This window comes from Raphanus sativus, chromosome 4 (genome assembly GCF_000801105.2).
Source record: "Raphanus sativus cultivar WK10039 chromosome 4, ASM80110v3, whole genome shotgun sequence".
Lineage (NCBI taxonomy): Eukaryota > Viridiplantae > Streptophyta > Magnoliopsida > Brassicales > Brassicaceae > Raphanus > Raphanus sativus.
This window is the reverse complement of record NC_079514.1, coordinates 30,386,531-30,407,509: the sequence shown is the minus strand read 5'-3', so window position 1 is coordinate 30,407,509 and position 20,979 is coordinate 30,386,531. Positions and strand designations below refer to the sequence as shown.

Here is a 20,979-nt window from a genome sequence, read left to right as displayed (position 1 = left end):
CTTCTTGTTTTTTTAATGATCAAGTACTTAATAATTAAATTAAGTTGATTATAAGGAAAAAAAATTTGATCTTTGAGAGATCAATTGGTATGGATGGAAATAGATTTTGTGAGTCGAGGCCCTAATAAAATTTGGGAGAGGTCTGCCACATATAAATTATTTGCCATAAGAAATAAAATGTTTGTTGATATTGATCAAAACATTTGTATTTCGTCAATGCTTAAATGCATTTTTTAAAAAGGTTGACATGCAAAACTAATGAGAATTTTCAGACCAATATGACTGAAACTGACATGTGTATTGTAGTTTCTAAAGTCAATATGTTTGAGAATAACCATAGAAAATGATGGTTTTAATGGTACAAACAATATCATATAATGATATGTATATTTGCTATAAAGCAAAAATATATTTTGAAAAAAAAAATCAAAATATATACAAGTTGGATTTCTAAATCAACTTGAGAGAACTATGAAAATAGTTGTATCTAAAATATAATTTTCCGAGAATGAAATACATTCTAAAGAAAATTGTAACAATTTTCGAAATTGTTTTTATTATTCATTTAAATCTAAAAAGGAGTTGTAGATTAACTTTCTAAACTTTTAAGAGATATTAAATGTAAATATGCATGGTTTTGAGCCATCTCAAGAAATGTGGAGGAAGATTTGCTTACCATGTAAAGTCATTGGCAAGAGACCATATGAACTTAGTGATAGTTATCAAACTATGATATTTAAAAAAAAAACTAGTGTGATACACTGAGTTTTGTGTATAATGGTTAATTGTATCTTGAAAAAAAAAAGATGACAAAAATCATTAAAACAATTGATCTCGACTAATTTCAAGAGATTATGTTCACTGTGATGACAATCTAGGATCGTCTTATTAAAGATGTGTCATGAGATAAAGTGTAATATAATCAAGAGGAATGAGTTTAGCCTATGAACTAAGATGAGGTCTGGCGGTAACTCTACTTATCAGATAGAGAGAGACACTTGAAAACCAAAAACAAGTACAATTCCTCCATGTGCAATAGTGATGTTTTTATTTTATTTTATTTTGTGTCTGGGAGTACAACACAAAACTAGTTTCGCCAGATTTCTAATAGAGTGACGCAAATTCAGAAGATTGTTTGAAGTTGTATCCTGGAACTCATTACGTTATCGAACCGTCACACTATGGGACGTATTTTGAGTTAAGGAAAGAGATAATATCTTGCTTCTGCAATTGTATCATCCTTTTTTTACTCTTTGGTATAATTTTATCATTTTTATTCTTTTCAATATTCAATAATTCATAGTTTATAAAATACGATTCTATCACTTCAGATATATATATCTCGTTATTATTCTTAACTATTTAACTAGACATTTCCCTGTCATTTCGTTAATTTTTTAAAATAAATTTACATCTATATCTTCAATTAGTTCGTCTGATTCCGCTGGAAATTATTGAGATTCTAGCTAGTCCTACTATCGACGTTCGGCACGGCATGCGGTGACAGAAGCTATATGTGAACAAGTTGCCTATGGAAATGGGACAATGTATTTGATTTTGTCACAAGTTCAAACAGATTAATCTAAAACGTTTATTTGAGTGGATTAATGGGAAACTCAACATTTTAAACGTGTCCCACTAATTCAGAACTAGGACGTCTTTGCAAAATACTTTCGGCAGATTTCATCAAGCTTTTGAACCGTCTAGATTGAGAACTATAGCCTTTTAAAACACACTAGGGTTTTTTTCCCTATGACTAGGTTAGTGTATTAGCCTACTAGGATTATTAAAAGACGACTTACACTTTATTGCAGAAAAGTTTAGAAGACCACATCCGTCAAGCGGAGAAATTTGAACTATTGTATGAACTGCCGACGATATAATATTAAACAAAAAGACTAAACGCTAAAGACTACTAGTCTCATTTTCTATAAAAGCTAAGAGAGAGGGTTTGCACAAAATACAAACAAACACAAAGAACAAAAAGAAAGATCTTCTTTGGTATAACGATGATGATGATGATGATGATGGGCAGTACATTTGGAACTATAGGCTCAAGCATGGCAAGTTTGTTCTTTATCTGGGCAATAGTTCAACAAATCTTCCCTAACCATTTGAAGATTGCCATCAAAGAGTTCCTTTTGTCATCATTCCAACAACTCTGTTTCGCTCAAAGAGTTTTTCAGATTATTTCACCAACCTCTTCTCTCCACGTCGACATCAACTTCCCCGAGAGCGATGAGTACCGTCTCAACCACGCTTTCTCAGCCATCGAGACCTACCTTGAGGCGAAAGCAACCGATAAATCCAAGCACCTCAGAGGAAGCCAGGTGAAAGAGAATAAAGGTTTGGTCCTGAAACGAAACGAGGTCAAAATCAGAGATGAATACAAAGGAGTTAGGGTTTGGTGGGAGATTGTGACTGCTTCTGGTGAAGAAAGATCTTACAAGCTCACGTTTCACAACCGTTCAAGGAGTCTTATAACTGCTTCATATGTACCATATGTGGTCGAAGACGGGAAACTAATCAAAGCCAAGAAACAGCAGACGAGGCTGTTCACGAATAACCCGAGTTCTCAATGGTTTTTGAGCCACAACATGTGGAGATCTATCGAGTTTGAGCATCCAGCGAATTTTGAGACACTAGCCATGGATCCAGAGAAGAAAAAAGAGATCATGAGTGACCTAACTGCTTTTACCAATGGGAAAGATTATTACAAGAAGATTGGGAAAGCGTGGAAGCGAGGCTACTTGTTGTATGGAGCACCAGGAACCAGTAAGTCCACCATGGTTTCAGCCATGGCTAAGTTTTTGAACTATAACATCTATGATCTTGAACTCACGGCTATAAAGAACAACTCGGAGCTGAGGAAACTTCTTACAACAACATCTAGCAAGTCTATTGTTGTGATTGAGGACATAGACTGCTCAGTAGATCTCACCGGTAATAGAACCAAGAAGCTTTCAAGATTGAGTTGGTTATTATATAAAATATTAAATTTTAAAATAAAAAACGAAATATTTATATTGAAAATATTATGCGTTGCAAAACGCATAAGGCCGTAAGCTCTAGTGTTTTTTTAAAGCGAGGATAATGGGATCAAGTTGGCCGGCTGAAATTTCGTGTTATGAGACAACACACGTGTGCAACAATATAATGGGCTTTAAAAAATCAGAAAAAAAGAAAAAAAAAAAGAAAAACTTTAAGGACGTTTGTACCGACAACGATGCCCTAATAGCTTTTTTCTGCCGAAGGGGATGTAGCCCTAGAGAACGACATATATAATGGCCCTTTCTCGGCCAAAACCAGTCTCCAGAAGGGAGGAGAAGCAAAAATGGTGTCGCTGAAGGTCCAGAAGCGGCTCGCAGCCTCAGTGATGAAGAACGGAAAGGGTAAAGTATGGCTCGATCCTAACGAAAGCAGTGGCATCTCCATGGCCAATTCGCGTATGTCGTTCTTCTTTCTCCTTCGTTATGTCGATTTAGTTTTTCTTTTTCCCATCGTATCTGCTGATCGAAGCTTGTTGATTAGGGATTGTAGCTTGATTCATTGATTAATATTGAATTCAATCTGATGATTTTTAAGTATTCAAATCTGTCGTAGCGCAATGTTTGATGACGATGGTAGAAGAAAATGATCACAACAATAGACTTGATATGCACATTGAGTTGTCTTACTCCACATATGAAGCTTTCAAGATTCTTGCCAAGAACTACCTGGATCTTGATGATCATGATGATGATCCTCTGTTCAAGAATATCAAGTCTTTGTTGAAGGAGACAGAGATTTCCTTGAATAATCTGATCAAAGCTCTGGAGGAAAAGAAGAGCAGTCAGAGTCAACATGATGAAGACAAGAAGAAAAACAAGTTCTGATTATTTGGTTGATCTTTAGCTTATATTCTATGATTCCATCAAGTTTGCAATGTTTTCATTTAAATGATATTTCACGTCTCTATAAAAATAAAATCTGCAACTTTGAATTTAGAAGTTGAAAGAGAGTTTACTACTTTGAAAGCAGAGTACTATGACAACAATACATTAATCTGTGATGGCACTTATGCTTCTAAGAGCCAAAGCTTAAACTGTTCAGTATCTCTCTTCTAATCCCAACAATGAAGGCTGCTAGATCCGATCTCTTTGATCATTTGCAATGAGGTTCACTACAAAGATTTACTTGCATTGCTTTGGTCGATATCCACACCACAAGTGGAAGTGGAAACCAAAATCTGTACAAAGATTGTTTATGTTCTGAAACCTGAGATAAAATTCAGTCTAGATCAGGATGTTATTATTAATTATATGACAGGATTAATAAACTTGTCTTGTCCAGTGCCGTGCCTACAATTTTGGGAGCCTAAGGCATTCTTATATTGTAAACAATTAAAGTTCTAGATACACTAGATATGTTTGTGACAAAAATAGTCCACTAAAATAAAACCAAACTAAAATGTAAAGAACAAAATACATAAACAATCAAGCTCCTAACATATAACATATGTATACACTTTTCATATTCCATAAACATCTACTGTATTTTGTATGTATGGGGCCCCAAATATTGATGAAAAATGAAGGGCCTAGGGCTCATGCCTCTTTTGTATAATGGTGAGCACGGCTCTGGTCTTGTCCAAAAGGAATTGTGATAGGTACAAAAGACCAGGGTGAGAGCAAGCCAAACAAAGAAATAGAATTTCTTGCTGTCACAGCTGAAAGTAAGATTTATTGTTCTTTGTTTCTATCAGTTTATAAATCTTTCTACTTTGGTATATGGTATAATATACTTGTCTTTCCCAAAATATTTTGACCCACGAATAAGTCAAGAAGGACATAAAAACAGAACTAAGGTATCACAAGAAGGTGATCCTACCAACCAAGGTAAAATGATGCAAGAAAGGCAGCCATCAATCCAAACATATCCGAAGAATTTAATTCTTCATCATGCTGATGCACCCAAGGTAAATTCGGCCATAATACATTATGCTAACAAAACTCCAGTATCAGATATAATTCACTTGGTCTTTGTCTAGAATGCTAATAATTTTTCAGGTTGCAAAGAAAAGAGCTTCAAAGAAATCCCACTAGATAATGTTTTGTTGCTAGGAGAGACAATCCCAAAGATGGTCAGAACCATCAACTCCAGAAGTGTGGAGAACCATAAACTTCAGAACAGAAGCAATGACCATGTCCAGGCCAGAGGCGTGATCACTTCCCATCTTTTCAGAAAAGAGCCACCAGATGCACAATTCATTCCCAAACCAAAACAATATCAAGGTAAGGTTTTAGAATCTCAAACGAGGATGAAAGCTGACTTACTCTATTTTGGTGCAGGTTATCCAGTTTCGAGGTCGAAAATTTGTCAAGGGGGAGGGTATGATGTGGCCATATATACAAAGACACGAATTAGTGACTTGAAACAAATGAAAACATATATACAATGATGCGAAAAACACCATATATCACAAAGCACCATCTCAATCCGCTTCAATCATCAACTGATTAGGCTGAAAGTGATACACATCCAGCACCCTAATTCCATCCTATCCTTTCTTTTATTACTCATATATTTATCATTATCATCAGCATCTCATTCATCTTGCATTTGTTTCAGGTTTATAACTTGAAATTCATCTATAATCGCTCATCCGACCATTTCTTTGGTCGATCCATCAAGCTTTCCTCATCCATCATGCCATCCCTGATTTCCTGCTCTGATACCAAATGTTACGGCCTCGACCATTAAAACACTAATGCTAAAACAAATGAGATAATCTACTCCAGTTGGCTCAACGCGTATGCTTATGTATCATGTTTAACTTACAAATTTCCAACTTATTTACCAGTCGATTAAAAGTTCAATATTATTTTAATCAACAAATTTTATTTTTCAAAATTATAATAGATTTAAAATATATACAAAATTCACTTACCGCAAATAATATTTAAATAATATCATCCCGACATATCGCGGAAAGTCATCTAATTTTACTTATATTATTAATGTAATTTTATAAATAAAAAATGTTCAGACTTGGAATACAACAAAACTCATGATTTTTTTTTAAATGCTGTGGATTGTATAACATTGCATTTAAATTATTTATCTATATTTTATGATTCTTTTGTTTTAGGTTGAAAGACTTTATATTGAATGTTGTTGGACTTTTCTCCTATCAAAATTATATTGATATCATTTATATATTAGTTTATACATGTTTTAATATAATAAATATAATTTGCATAGTTTTAATATATTAATATTTTTGATGTTTTGTTATGCAGAAACATCTATCAAAATCATTTTCTGATTTTTAAGTAACTTTATTTATGCATTCATATATCTCTTCATGTAACAGCCCGTCCCGTGGACCCCAGCTGGTCCTACAGAGCATCGACCCTAACCTCTCACATGTGCGTCCCTCACGGTCATACATGTAGGTTATTGATGCGCTTGGCGTTACTCGAACCCAAGACCTCACCCTTTAACAACTCTCCACAAGACAAGCTGTCACCAATTGAGATCACCATACTTGAAACTTGAATTTCTTCTTGTTTTTTTTAATGATCAAGTACTTAATAATTAAATTAAGTTGATTATAAGAAGAAAAAAAATTGATCTTTGAGAGATCAATTGGTATGGATGGAAATAGATTTTGCGAGTCAAGGCAGGTCTGCCACATATAAATTATTTGCCATAAGAAATAAAGTGTTTGTTGATATTGATCAAAACATTTATATATCGTCAATGCTTAAATGCATTTTTTAAAAAAGGTTGACCATGCAAAACCAATGAGAATTTTCAGACCAATATGACTGAAACTGACATGTGTATTGTAGTTTCTAAAGTCAATATGTTTGAGAATAACCATAGAAAATGATGGTTTTAATGGTACAAACAATATCATATAATGATATGTATATTTGCTATAAAGCAAAAATATATTTTGAAAAAAAAAATCAAAATATATACAAGTTGGATTTCTAAATCAACTTGAGAGAACTATGAAAATAGTTGTATCTAAAATGTGATTTTCCGAGAATGATATACATTCTAAAGAAAATTGTAACAATTTTCGAAATTGTTTTTATTATTCATTTAAATATAAAAAGGAGTTGTAGATTAACTTTCTAAACTTTTAAGAGATGTTAAATGTAAATATGCATGGTTTTGAGCCATCTCAAGAAATGTGGAGGAAGATTTGCTTACCATGTAAAGTCATTGGCAAGAGACCATATGAACTTAGTGATAGTTATCAAACTATGATATTTTTTTTAAAAAAAACTAGTGCCATACACTGAATTTTGTGTATAATGGTTAATTGTATCTTCAAAAAAAAAAGATGACAAAAATCATTAAAACAATTGATCTCGACTAATCTCAAGAGATTATGTTCACTGTGATGACAACCTAGGATCATCTTATTAAAGATGTGTCATGAGATCAAATTGTAATATAATCAAGAGGAATGGGTTTAGCCTATGAACTAAGATGAGGTTTGGCGGTAACTCTACTTATCAGATAGAGAAATACATTTGAAAACCAAAAACAAGTACAATTCCTCCATGTGCAATAGTGATGTTTTTATTTTATTTTATTTTGTGTCTGGGAGTACAATACAAAACTAGTTTCGCTAGACTTCTGATAGAATGATGCAAATTCAGAAGATTGTTTGCAGTTATATCCTGGAACTCATTAAGTTATCGAACCGTCACACTACGGGACGTATTTTGAGTTAAGGAAAGAGATAATATCTTGTCTCTGCAATTGTATCATCCTTTTCTTACTCTTTGGTATAATTTTATCATTTTTATTTTTTACGATATTCAATAATTGATAGTTTATAAAATACGATTCTATCACTTCGGATATATGATATCTCGTTATTATTCTTAACTATTTAACTAGACACTTCCCTGTCATTTCGTTAATTTTTTAAAATAAATTTACATCTATATCTTCAATTAGTTCGTCTGATTCCGCTGGAAATTATTGAGATTCTAGCTAGTCCTACTATCGACGTTCGGCACGGCATGCGGTGACAGAAGCTATATCATATATGTGAACAAGTTGCCTATGGAAATGGGACAATGTATTTGATTTTGTCACAAGTTCAAACAGATTAATCTAAAACGTTTATTTGAGTGGATTAATGGGAAACTCAACATTTTAAACTTGTCGGGTCCGGGTCTTTCGGGTCCTCGGAAATTAGACCCATATGGGTATTTATAATTTTCGGGTCGGTTCCGGGTCGGGTCTTGTCGGGTCCGGGTCGGTTCGGATCTAGAATTTTAGTACCCCTAAAACACATATAATATTCGGGTATTATTCGGATCCAGGTCGGTTCGGGTATATAAAATCCCAAAAACTCGAAATACCCAAACTGGACCCGAAAACTCGAAAAGTACCCAAAAAACCGTAAAAGTACCCGAATATTTACCTAAAATCAGACCTGAAAACTCAAAAAATATCTGAATACCCAAATTATATTTTCTGAAAATCTAAAATTACACTCAAAATTTGAAATTATACCCGAAAATACGAACCTAAAACTTAAAAAAAGATTAGAAATACCAAAAATATACCCAATCACCCAAATATACCTAATATATAAAATAAATCTCGGGTATTTCGTGTACCCGATCGGGTCTCGGGTCGGGTCCGGGTCTTATCCAAGACCTGCGGGTCCAAAATAAAAAGACACATATGAGTACTTATAATTTTTCGGGTCGATTCCCGGTCGGGTATTTTCGGGTCGATTTCGGGTCGGTCCTCAGATCCGGGTAAAATGCCCAGGCCTACTGCCGACGATATAATATTAAACAAAAAGACTAAACGCTAAAGACTACTAGTCTCATTTTCTATAAAAGCTAAGAGAGAGGGTTTGCACAAAATACAAACAAACACAAAGAACAAAAAGAAAGATCATCTTTGGTATAACGATGATGATGATGATGGGCAATGCATTTGGAACTATAGGCTCAAGCATAGCAAGTTTGTTCTTTATCTGGGCAACGGTTCAACAAATCTTCCCTAACCATTTGAAGATTGCAATCAAAGAGTTCCTTTTGTCTTCACTCCAACAACTCTGTTTCGCTCAAAGAGTTTCAGATTATTTCACCAACCTCTTCTCTCCTTACGTCGACATCAACTTCCCCGAGAGCGATGAGTACCGTCTAAACCACGCTTTCTCAGCCATCGAGACCTACCTTGAGGCGAAAGCAACCGATAAATCCAAACACCTCAGAGGAAGCCAGGTGAAAGAGAACAAAGGTTTGGTCCTGAAACGAGACGAGGTTAAAATCAGATGTGAATACAAAGGAGCTAACGTTTGGTGGGAGATTGTGACTGCTTCTGATGAAGAAAGATCTTACAAGCTCACGTTTCACCACCGTGCAAGGAGTCTTATAACTGCTTCATACGTACCTTATGTGCTTGAAGAAGGGAAGTTAATTAAAGCCAAGAAACAGCAGACGAGACTGTTCACGAATAACCCTAGTTCTCAATGGATTTTGAGTCACAACATGTGGAGATCTATCGAGTTTGAACATCCCGCGAGTTTTGAGACACTAGCCATGGATCCAGAGAAGAAAGAAGTGATCATGAGTGACCTAACCGCTTTTACCAATGGGAAAGATTATTACAAGAAGATTGGGAAAGCTTGGAAGCGAGGCTATTTGTTGTATGGACCACCAGGAACCGGTAAGTCCACCATGATTTCAGCCATGGCTAATTTTTTGAACTATAACATATACGATCTTGAACTCACGGCTATAAAGAACAACTCGGAGTTGAGGAAACTTCTTACAACAACATCTAGCAAGTCTATTGTTGTGATTGAGGACATAGACTGCTCAGTAGATCTCACCGGTAATAGAACCAAGAAAGACAGAAACTCAACGGAAAGGAATGGAGAACAACAAGATAAAGACGAAAGCTCTGTTACACTCTCTGGACTTTTAAACTTCATTGATGGTATTTGGTCTGCTTGTGGACAAGAAAGAATTGTTGTGTTTACAACAAACCACTTGGAAAAACTTGACCCGGCTTTGATTAGGAGAGGAAGAATGGATATGCACATTGAGTTGTCTTACTGCACTTATGAAGCTTTCAAGATCCTTGCCAAGAACTACCTGGATCTTGATGATCATCCTTTGTTCGAGAATATCAAGTCTTTGCTGATGAAGACAAAGATCTCTCCAGCTGATGTTGCAGAGAACTTAATGACCAGAAACCATAATATAACAGATGTTGATGCATCCTTGAATAATCTGATCGAAGCTCTAGTGGAAAAGAAGAACATTCAGAGGAGTCAACATGATGAAGACAGGAAGAAGAAGAAGGAGAACAAGTTCAGATTATTTGGCTGATCTTGTGTTTGACGAGCTTAATATTTGTTCATCTTTAATTAGTTATTCCACTAAGTTTGCAATGTTTTCTAGAAATAAAAAAAAGTTCCAATTTGGTGAATTTATAAGTTGAAAGAGAGTAACTAACAGAGTACTACAACAATACATAAACCTGTGGCTGTGATGGCATGTATGCTTCCAAGAGCCAAAGCCTACACTGTTCAGTTTCGTCACTTATACTCTTGACTATTAGTGGGATACAATCAGATCCTGAATCACATCTAATCCCAACAAAGAAGGCTGCTAGATCCGATATCTTTGATGTTGTTCTGCAACGTGGTTTCACTATAAAGATTTACTTGCACTGCTTTGGTCGAAAATTTTCAGTAGATAACAGGGAAGTGACCAGAGTCTCCAGCCGTCTAGCGCCTAGACCAGGCCTGAGGACATCGGTATCACCAATAACAGCACAAGGGTCAGTCCCATTTTCATGGCTTCCGATGCACCAACCACCAGGTGTAGGCATACCATGACCTCTGTTGAGAAGCTCCTCATCAATGGTGTCAAGAACAGGATCTTCTCTTCTGAACTTTCTAGCAAAGGGGGCATTGCTATTGACCATTCTGTCCATGTCTGCAAGAGTGAGATGGTGTGGGTGCTGCTTTGGGGGATTGTCCCACGTTATGAAGTGTAGGTCGCTGTTTACTGTAGTGTTTTTGAATTCCTCGGCGTTGCAGAGAACTGTGTGGAAATATCCTTCCGGAGAAGAGAGGAAATTGGAGTAGTACATCAAGACGGTACGAGGTAGATTATCCCAACCCCATATACAATAGTCTATGAATGGTCGAGATAACGCCATCCAAGCAGAGCCTGTTGTCAACAATCACATGTTAGTTTAAGAGAATCAAATGGCTGACTGATTCTGACAAAAGTCAACCACACAAACAACACTTGACTTTTGAGATCATGTGCAGACATGTTCTGATATATGATGCAAACGGAGCAAATCTGAGGAAGACCGACCAAACTAAACAGATAGGGAACATAAAGATAAACCAACCAGGTCTGCGTATTGCTAAAGAGATGAGAAAGTTTTAACTAGCAATCAAAGCATAATGATTCAGTGTTGTTCAACTAACTAGATTATGGATCAAATCATGGCAAACACGACTACAAAGTAACAAAACCAAGTCTAGGACTTGCTCAGAGAAGGTTTATGAGGGGGATCAATCACCTGTGAAGAGCTTGAATGCTGTTGGGATGCTTCTTCTTTGCGTAATCCAAAAGACATCAGACTTCTTGTTCAAATACAACCCAGGATCTATAATCACCGGTTTAGCTCTCTGTGATCTGAAAACAACCAAATCAAAACCTCAGCTTTAAAAAAATTATATGATATAAACAGAAATAGTAAAAAAAAAGAACTTGAAACTCTCAAATTCTCTTACGCTTTCCATCCAATGTTACTAGTATGATCAATGAAGTTCAAATCCCGCGGCAAATTCGAGAATGTATGCAACAAATCTGCTTATTACAAAACACACCCAACAGAACAAAGAAGTTAAGTCGTGTAATAAAAAACGAAAGTTTCAAACTTTAAAACCATCTCTCTCTCTCTCTCTCTCTCTCTCTCTCACCATCTTGAGTCATTAGAGGATAATCCGACGCACTGAGATTGATAAACCAATCCCACTCAGCTCCTTCCCTAAGCAAAATCGCCGCCGCGTGAAGCGTGTTCGCCACCATCGTCGGCCCACGGTACGTGACGAGATTAGCCTTCTCGATCACATGAACGTTCCGAAACCTCCGGAACAAGGAGGAGTCTCGGATGTAGCCGTGGAGATCCTCTCTCTCCTCGGGGGAAGAAGCTCTGTCGAGATGGACGACGTAGCGGTTGGTCGGATGGTAAAGAGCGAGAAGAGTTCGCCGGAGAGACTTCCCGTCGCCGGCGGATCCGGAGATCAAGTAGGCGAGTCGAGGCGGGGAAGGGAGGAGGAGGGAGGAGGAGACGGGTTTGGGTTTGATCTTGGACTCGACGAAGGAGAGGGATGATCCAGATCCGGTTAGGAGAACGGGTCGGGTGAAAGAGAGGAGACGGGCGGGTCCGGTTGTGAGGAGGAAGAGTAGGAAGAAGAGTGAAGCGATGATGAGTATAGGGAAGAGAATCCAGGAGGACCATGATCTCGTCCTCTCAGGGTGATGATGGTGTTTCTGGTGATGCCTCACGTTCGTGTAATAGCTTCTCAGCTTCTTCATCGGATCTAATCTAACTTATGGAATGGTATTGGTCAATTCAAAGTTTGACACATTATCACCCTCTTTTTTTTTTTTGCTCGGTTATGTTATATAAACTGGAACTTATTGCAATTTGGGGGGTTTTTTTTTCATAGAATAGCGTTACTGGAGAAGAAGATTTAACCCAGGGATTTAAACTGATAAAGGGACAGACAAAAGAGAGAGAAGGATGACAGTAGGCTGGACAAAAAACCCATAGGCCATAACCCGAACCTAAATATCTGAATTTGTTTCTATATTTAATTTGAACTAGATTTCAAAAATATATTGTTATTTATTTTTCAAGTAAATATCAAAGCCAGATAAAAAATTCAAATCTGAAGAACCGAACCGATCACGATCCAAAAGAGTAATATCAAACCCGAACCAAAATTGATTAAATATCTAAATTATTCAAAATTTTGATATTTAGACAACCGAAACCATAACCAATTTAAACCAAAATATTTTGGATATCAAAATGTATCCGAAAACAATTTATATACTTATATATATTAATTATTTTTAGTTTTAATGTATATAAAAACATCCAAAATATATATGATACTTTTAAATTGGTTTAAATACTTGAAAATATATAAAAATAGTCAAATATAAATATCTAATATAGTGGAAGTACACTCAAAACACCAAAAATATTTAAAATAATTATTGATTTTTGATCCAAAATTTAAACCAAACCAATTTATATGTTATGTTTAGGTATTCTGACATATGTTATTCATATTTGTATACAATATATTATTTTATTTATAGATTTTAAGAAATTAAAAATATATAAACGATAAAATCTAAAATTATTGTTTTATAGAATTTTATTGTACTTTGAAGTTTCTTTACTAATGGACCTCTGATTTAAAGAGCACGAAATTTGCTATATTTTAAAGATTTAACAATATTTATAAACAGTGGATTTAATTATATTTATTTTTAGCACGAGTTATTATTTTATAGCTAAATTGTCATATATGAAAAATCTGTAACTAAATATAATGAAGATTATGTAAGGTTTTCAATTTATTCTGAAATAAGTGTAGTTTCTATATTTGGAAGAAAATTTTGATACTCCCTTTTCTATCTATAATATCTTTTCAAAATAAATTCAAAATAAATAACTGAAATTTAAATTGCTTGTTCGTTTAGTTAGAATTTTGTTAAGATGGTTATTCAAAATATGATTAGTATAAAAGTAGAACTCGTAAACCAGTAACAAAACAGATTTTGTTTAAGGTATTAGGTGAAAAACAAAATATTGTAACTACATATATTGTTATTTTAAAATCTTATTTTAAGTAGCTGACTAAAATATTATAAAATTTATAACTATCTATTATTTATCAATAGAGGGTTTGGAGATATGTTTTAGGGTTTAGACTTTATGTTTAGAGTTATGATTTTTGGATTTATAGTTTATATTTGAACATAATAATGTTTTTTTCATATTATAGTATATTTGTTACAATATATTAACAATTATTGTTATTTTAAAATCCTATATTGAAAAGCACTGCTCAAAATAACTTGTTAGCTAAGAAACAATATTTTCTTTATGTTTCTATATTTTAAAATAACCGAAGGTCAGTTAGTATAAAGTCATTCATATTGCTGTATATTTTAAAATATATGAAGGTTGATTCTGCCGTAATATGATGCAGTCATTAAGTGGTCATATATATTTTTATTTAAGGTAAATATAGATACTACGATTTTGGTAAGTACTCCCTCCGTTTCATTTGATTTGTCGTTCTAGGTTTATGCACACGGATTAAGAAAACATATGATTTTGTATATTTCGAGAATAAAAACACAATTACCTATACACATAACCATATTTCAACCAATAGAAAAATAAAATGGAGAATCTTTTTAATAAATTTTGCATTGAAACTCTAAAACGACACTTATTTTTAAACGAAATTTTTTTCCTACAATGAAAATTAAATCGAAACGGATGGAGTAATAGTTATCTTTATTTTCAATTAAAATATAAATGCAGAGGCATGTCATTGTAATTTTTGTGGAAAACTAAGGATTAATTACAATTTGTACTTCCCCTTTAATAGTTTAGATTTGTTTCTACACTCTTTCAAAATCTATACTATACTAAGAGCATCTCCAACAAGCCCCTTCATTTTTTGTAGGGTCCACCTTTAAAATAAAGGGTTGAAGGGGTGATTCTCCAATGGTGACCTTCAAATTTTTTTTCTTGAAAGCTTATATTTTACACTTTAATCCTCAATTTCAGTAATAGTTCATTATAGTCATTAAAATTTTAAAAATTAACAGTAAACACATATTATTATTTATTATTGACATAATTAGTAAAAATATTTAATTATAACATCAAATTACTTATAATAAAATATAAAAACATAAAAACATAAAATTACATATAATAAAAAACATAAACAATTCAAATTACAATATATATATATATATATATATATATATATAATAAAAATACAAAACTAATCAATACGATTATTTCCGTAATGCTCCCAAATATGCTCAATCAAAGCATTTTTAAGTGCTAAATGAGCATCCTTATTTTTTATTCGAAGATTACGTGCTAAAAATTGTTGAAAACGCATATCTTCGTTTATGGCCATCTCAACATTTATTGGCGGAGCCGGTCTTGCATCTCGAATCGGTGCATTGATATCTCGTTCATCTTCAATTATCATGTTATGCATTATAATACATGAAGTCATTATATCATGCAATACCTCTTTCTTCCAATAACGTGAGGATCCTGCGACGATAGCAAATTTGGCTTGTAGAACTCCAATACCTCTTTCTTCCAATAACGTGAGGATCTTCCAATAACGTGAGGATACTAATATATTAGTATATATTAGTATATAATAATTATTAATATATTATTGTTATTTAAAAATAATTTTAGAAGACCAAAATCGTAATATTTAAGTGTCAGTATAATTATAATAGTAGAATGCCAAATAAGAAACAATAAGTACACAATCATTAAATATATATAAATAGAAGAACTAAAATGAAAAGTAAACAGTGTTTTAAAGGTTTGTACAGTGCCCCTTCATATTTGGAGGTGTACTGTTCACCCCCTTAAAAAATGAAGGGATAAAGGACTGTTGGAGTGCAAAAACCTTTAAAAAATGAAAGGACGAAGAGCTGTTGGGGATGCTCTAAAAGGCAAATACTCTCAACAACTAGAGTGTCCACGTAGGCATATTTAATCAGCCAATAAAATGTCTCTAAGTTGCCATGTCATTCGCTTATTTACTCAACGCAGAATTGACTCGGACCTCTCCGCTTCGTCTTCCTCCAAAGCGACAGAGAAAACCGCCGTTACATCACTTTCTATTCTCCTTTGCTTCCACATCTAACTCTCAGAAAGTTCATGCGCTTATCATAACCCAAACGACATGAATCTGTTCCCGTTCCATCAGATCCACACTTATATATCTCCCTTCTTCTTCGCTTCTCTGCTTCACCCTATTCACTCAAACCAAATCTTCAGAGAAAACGATTACATCGAGAATGAGCAAATCAACCGGAAAATCCCTTACATCTCTGTTCTAAAATGATGTTCTTCATATCCAAAGACAATCGGGGCTACAATTTCGGTTAATCAACTGCTGAAAGCGAGGAACACAACGAAAGATAGTTTCCTTATTGGTATGGAGATTCTTCTTATAGATGATCATGTATAAAATCATGTTCTAACCCGATAATTTTGTTTAATTTTTATATATCTTTCAATTTTTGTGAAACTGCTTCATGTTCTTTCTAGCTTCATTCTTCAATTAAAAGATGGATCAATGTGTGTTTCCTTCTCTTCTTCGGATTGGAAATTGGGTTTTCCCACAGCTGTTTATAAGGAGTAATTTAGAAATGTAAGATGAGAGTTTTTCTTTTCAATGATTGTGGTGACTGAGCCATGCAGTTGCTACATGTAAAATCAGTCCTTCTTTACAGTACGATGCACACCAACAATTTTAAATCATTAACACTCATTTTCTCTTTTATCATGATTCAACACTGTCTATGGTCAGAGGATGCAGCATGTACAATGTTTCAATCTTAAATATTTGTTGTATCAATCCCTTCACTATCACGGCTGATGATTTGCATATTTCTGAACAAGAATTTTTTTGACAGGTTTATAAAATTCTCCAGTATGCTGAACTTATTAGAAGGACGTCAATCTCGGTCCAGTGCATATTATACTTTGCTGATAACCACCACTAAGTCTAGGTTTTAAGATTTTTCATGTGTTGCATAGAAAGAACAAAGATACTAATTTCTTTACTGCTCAGCTTTGTTTTTATTTTGTGGCAGAGATTGAACCAAAGTAAGCTATGGCATGTCTACAAGTTTCTCAAACCACAAGGCTTTGTGTTGTCCTTACGATACTGCTCATCGGTACAGAGATTCAAAAGCTTACAAGGTCACTGGTTTTCTTTATTATGATAAAAATTTGGGTATGCTGTATATATTTTTGTCATTTTGGCTTCACAGTGGGTATGCCACAGTAATCACTTGGGTAGCATATGCGCTGTTGATTCCATATGGCTTCTAAATCCAAATCGGTATAGAAATTTTCTACAAACAAGTTGGAGTAAGGTAGTCTTGGCATTTGTAGGGCAGATGCTCTTCAAGTTTCTCTTATGTAGAAGAATGTCGCTTGCATCACAATTCTTCGTGTAAAGTTTTTATGGGACAGTTTATTTTCTACCTTCATTAACATGTGAGTGTGTGGCCATTTTGCTTTGCAGTATCTTTTGAGAAGAGCTTCACTAAACGCTAAAGATGCTTTTGCCTTTCTGAAAACGACAATGATGGTGACCAACTTTATGGAGCTCCTTATTCATCTGAGAGTGTTCATGTAGGTTTCTCTTTCCTAATTTGCTTCTCTTCCCCTACACAACTCGATTTGAGGGACTTTGATAGACATAATAGGTTTCTATCACAGTGGACTCATGACAAAAGACACTAATGATCTGTGGATTCAAGCTGACTTTGATGGAAACAGTCTAAAACAGTTTCAAGTAACGTTTCTGCATGACTCACCTCTCTTTAAAACCAGTTCATATTAGATTACTTATAGGCTATAGTTCACATAATGCCAATAGCATCTACAACCCTTGGTCTTGCTCTTGAAATACACACATGTTACTCAATTAATTATGTGAGTCATTGCAGCATAAAGTTGGGAATCATACCCTGTCTGAACAGAGAAACGCAGAGGACGGAGAAGCAAATGGCAACCAAGAACAAATGTTTGGTTTCAGTGTCAAGAACACAGCATTATTTCCTTTTGAAGTGGAGAAATGAGTGTAGCTAGAATCTTACTCTCTCTCAGCCTCTATGGAACAAAAGTTTAGGACACCAAACCAAATTTGTTATAACCAATGGATCAAGAATAAGGCAATTCGAAATCAAAAGAAGAGTCCTTCTAAACAGCTGTAGCAACAGTTATATTTTAAGATTCTGGAATTGTAAAAAATATGCTAATAATAATACCAGGTAACAAAAACAATTAGTGTTCAAATTATTCAATAAAAATAAAAAATATTTTATTTAAACAGTGGACTAATTTTTTTTTTGAAAAATATCAATTTAATTTTATTCAATAATTAGTATATTTTACTCATATTAAACGTGACTATAAAATATTATATCATAAGAATACATATATAAAAAATTATTTACATACTGTGTATTTATATATGATAAAATACATTTAAAACATAATTTATGTGTATATATATACAAAAATAGAAAATGGTAGTTAATTAAAAGGTTACAGTTTAGAAAAACTTCTTCTATTTTGATAAGTTAAAATTTAGGAAAATTTTGATAAATACACTTCAATAAGATTATAATTTGAAAAATACATCATTGTTTAAGCTTTTGGAAAAATACACTTATTTATATATAAATTTACCAATTTGCCCAATCTTAATATTTTTTAGAATCTGTATAATGCTTTTTAATATACTAAACAATATATTTCTCATATCTCAAATTTTTTTAGTGTTTTGAAAAAAAAAAAGCAACGCCGTCTTCTCCTCGTCTCCTTCTCCCATCTTCTCCTTTTCTGAATTTTTTTTCCTAAGAAAAGTTTGAAGTTTGACGTTATGGTTCAGATGGGTCATGAAGATTTCAGTATTAATAGGTTGGGCAATGAGTTAGAATCTAATATTTTACGGGTCTATGAGTATGAGATGAGTCACGGAGTGACATTCAACGGACTGAAAGAATCTATGTTCAATCTGGTTCCGATCCTTGGTGCTAGAAACTCTTCTGCTTCGCTAGACGCGAGCGACATTATCACCTGTGAACTATTTTCACTCAGGTCATAACCTTCCTTACCTCAGAACTCAGAAGGAACACAAACTTTGCTTTACTTGAATTTTAAGGAGGCTATGCTCTTCAATGGGTTTCCACTGATGCCGTTTGTTTGTATTGAGAAGCCACTTGAACTGCCAATATTTTGGGTAGACAATCTTTTTTCTTTGGAAATCTCATTTCATATTTGGAAGAAAAAACAACACAGTTGTTTTGTTTAAATGCTAACGCCACTATGTTTATGAAACTAAGAATGTGAAACCAAGAATAAGAAAAAAAAAACATGTCTGTTTTCTTCGTTTTCATTAGATTCAGCTCTGGTTATAGCTTTCTTGCAGTACAAGATGCACTTGATCAAAAACTTGATGAACTAAACAAGAAGTGTATCCATCTATATAAATATATATAATCCTCTGCACTTGATCAAAAACTTGATGAACTAAACAAGAAGTGTATCCATCTATATAAATATATATAATCCTCTGCTATGTAGGTACGCTATTTCTATTTTTTTTTTCTCTGGTAAAACCAATAGTTAAGTCATCATCATCCCTTTGTTCATCCTTACAGAACTTTCGGTTTAGCTTCTGAATTTATCTTAAAACACATATTTATTTTAAACATAAATCATTATAATTTTTATTAGTTTCAAATTTATTTATTAATTATTGAAATATCAAATTGGGGCAAAAAGGTAAATTTACATTAAGGAAAGTGTAGTTTAAAAAAAAAATTAAAGACAGTGTATTTTTCAAATTTCAAATCCTAAATAGGGTATTTTGCAAATTATCCCTAAAATTTATTATAAATATAAAACAAATTATTCCAATATATATACGTTTAGCCTGGATAATAATTTAGAATGTGTATAACTAAAGTAAAATTTAATATTGAGTTTGTACATAATACTAGCAAAGCATCATAGACAAAGGTTATGGAACAAAAAAAAACGAAGTGAGGCAATTGTGAATGATGATGCAATTCGTAGGCTTGCAACTCAGACTGTAGAGTAGGATCAAACAGTAGCAGTTAGAATTCTCAAATTCTTAAACCGTTTTTGTTTATAAATTATTTTCAGAAACGCACAAAACATCTATGCAATGTACTTAATAAGATTTAAGATAAGTGTTCTTCAGATTTTTTTTTAAACACTAACCGAACAAATAGTAATCTACTTTCAGACCTCTAACAGGTATGATTTTCTTATCTTTACCATTTATAAATTTCAGAAAGCTTTTAAGTTGGGTTTGAAGTCCTCACTCATACCTGTTTTCGAGCGGTCATTCAAGACAATGTTTGAGCAAGTAGATTTGGCTTTGCAAAAAGGATGACCGAGCACACAAACACTACCCAACAAAAAAAAAGCTCGAACATCAAATAAGGTCGAGTAAATGAAAACTTAATAATTGTAAAACTAAACAAAATTTATACAGTATTAGTTATAAGTTTTACAAATGATTTACATAAAAAATAAATAACCAAGATAAAGAATATATATAGATCTTAAATAATAATTTAGTTAACTTTTATTATTCTAATTACTAATATCCTATATAAAATTCCAATAAAACACAACAAAATATTCGAATAAAATATAAATATACAAATTAAATTAAATTAAATTTTAGGAAAATAATCCGGGCGTAGCCCGGAAAACCCCCTAGTGTACTTAAATTCACTTTATGATGGCAACACACTTTCAGAAATCAGAATATGTAAACTTTATACTTTTAAATCTTTAAGTTTAATTAAAAAGTCTAAGCTAAAAAAAATCTATTCACTCCTTCAATTTTGCCTTATTTAATCTCATGTTCTAATTTTTAATGTTATATATCTATCTATACTAATAAAATTGAGTTTTTTATCTCTTTGGGGGAAAAATGCCATGTGGCATTCTTCTTTTAATAATTAAAATCTTTTCTCAAATTTATTTAATGTGTTTTGGTGTTAATTGTGATTAGGTGTTAGTTTATTATTGTTATTGACAATTTATTACAATAATGTT

At 33.4% G+C, this 20,979-nt stretch overlaps 5 protein-coding genes across 15 annotated transcripts; 4 read left to right on the top strand and 1 right to left on the bottom strand.

The window, feature by feature from the left end:
- Positions 1-1,992: 1,992 nt before the first annotated feature.
- Positions 1,993-3,116, top strand: LOC108850648 (AAA-ATPase At5g40000-like). Its single transcript, XM_018624143.2, has 2 exons — positions 1,993-2,977; positions 3,086-3,116. The coding sequence occupies exons 1-2, from the start codon at positions 2,010-2,012 to the stop codon at positions 3,114-3,116; spliced, it is 999 nt and encodes a 332-aa protein (XP_018479645.2). The 5' UTR covers positions 1,993-2,009.
- Positions 3,117-3,245: 129 nt separating this feature from the next.
- On the top strand, positions 3,246-4,010 carry LOC108850646 (AAA-ATPase At5g40000-like). The gene is made up of 2 exons (XM_018624142.2): positions 3,246-3,446; positions 3,604-4,010. The coding sequence occupies exons 1-2, from the start codon at positions 3,335-3,337 to the stop codon at positions 3,873-3,875; spliced, it is 384 nt and encodes a 127-aa protein (XP_018479644.1). The 5' UTR covers positions 3,246-3,334; the 3' UTR covers positions 3,876-4,010.
- Positions 4,011-8,909: 4,899 nt separating this feature from the next.
- On the top strand, positions 8,910-10,467 carry LOC108835163 (AAA-ATPase At5g40000-like). The gene has a single exon (XM_018608451.2). The coding sequence runs from the start codon at positions 8,940-8,942 to the stop codon at positions 10,365-10,367; it is 1,428 nt and encodes a 475-aa protein (XP_018463953.2). The 5' UTR covers positions 8,910-8,939; the 3' UTR covers positions 10,368-10,467.
- Positions 10,451-12,815, bottom strand: LOC108835164 (beta-glucuronosyltransferase GlcAT14A). The gene is made up of 4 exons (XM_057009364.1): positions 11,984-12,815; positions 11,795-11,870; positions 11,581-11,696; positions 10,451-11,216 (listed from the first exon to the last, which is right to left on the bottom strand). Exons 1-4 carry the CDS (start codon positions 12,600-12,602, stop codon positions 10,702-10,704), a joined length of 1,326 nt encoding a protein of 441 aa, XP_056865344.1. The 5' UTR covers positions 12,603-12,815; the 3' UTR covers positions 10,451-10,701.
- Positions 12,816-15,919: 3,104 nt separating this feature from the next.
- Positions 15,920-18,181, top strand: LOC108852435 (uncharacterized calcium-binding protein At1g02270). 11 transcript variants are annotated; one of them, XM_057006761.1, is made up of 7 exons: positions 15,920-16,298; positions 16,782-16,877; positions 16,962-17,070; positions 17,142-17,246; positions 17,399-17,508; positions 17,596-17,671; positions 17,826-18,181. In XM_057006761.1, exons 3-7 carry the CDS (start codon positions 16,987-16,989, stop codon positions 17,955-17,957), a joined length of 507 nt encoding a protein of 168 aa, XP_056862741.1. In that variant the 5' UTR covers positions 15,920-16,298; positions 16,782-16,877; positions 16,962-16,986; the 3' UTR covers positions 17,958-18,181. The 11 variants fall into 11 exon arrangements, 6 of the variants coding, with proteins under 6 accessions (XP_056862741.1, XP_056862743.1, XP_056862742.1 ...); XM_057006763.1 differs by lacking the exon at positions 16,782-16,877; XM_057006762.1 differs by having other exon boundaries at positions 16,414-17,070.
- Positions 18,182-20,979: the final 2,798 nt, after the last annotated feature.

Excerpts from the sequence above, each read along its gene's own strand:
- LOC108835163 (XM_018608451.2), top strand. The coding sequence starts at position 8,940 with ATGATGATGATGATGGGCAATGCATTTGGAACTATAGGCTCAAGCATA.
- LOC108850648 (XM_018624143.2), top strand. The coding sequence starts at position 2,010 with ATGATGATGATGATGATGATGGGCAGTACATTTGGAACTATAGGCTCA. Across the intron at positions 2,978-3,085 it reads AAGCTTTCAAGATTGAGTTG|CGAGGATAATGGGATCAAGT; the intron begins GTTATTATATAA and ends GTTTTTTTAAAG.
- LOC108850646 (XM_018624142.2), top strand. The coding sequence starts at position 3,335 with ATGGTGTCGCTGAAGGTCCAGAAGCGGCTCGCAGCCTCAGTGATGAAG. Across the intron at positions 3,447-3,603 it reads CATCTCCATGGCCAATTCGC|CGCAATGTTTGATGACGATG; the intron begins GTATGTCGTTCT and ends AATCTGTCGTAG.
- LOC108835164 (XM_057009364.1), bottom strand. The coding sequence starts at position 12,602 with ATGAAGAAGCTGAGAAGCTATTACACGAACGTGAGGCATCACCAGAAA. Across the intron at positions 11,871-11,983 it reads TCCTCTAATGACTCAAGATG|ATTTGTTGCATACATTCTCG; the intron begins GTGAGAGAGAGA and ends TGTAATAAGCAG. Across the intron at positions 11,217-11,580 it reads AGCATTCAAGCTCTTCACAG|GCTCTGCTTGGATGGCGTTA; the intron begins GTGATTGATCCC and ends TGTTGACAACAG.
- LOC108852435 (XM_057006763.1), top strand. The coding sequence starts at position 16,987 with ATGTCTACAAGTTTCTCAAACCACAAGGCTTTGTGTTGTCCTTACGAT. Across the intron at positions 17,509-17,595 it reads ATTCATCTGAGAGTGTTCAT|TGGACTCATGACAAAAGACA; the intron begins GTAGGTTTCTCT and ends TTTCTATCACAG. Across the intron at positions 17,672-17,825 it reads ACAGTCTAAAACAGTTTCAA|CATAAAGTTGGGAATCATAC; the intron begins GTAACGTTTCTG and ends GAGTCATTGCAG.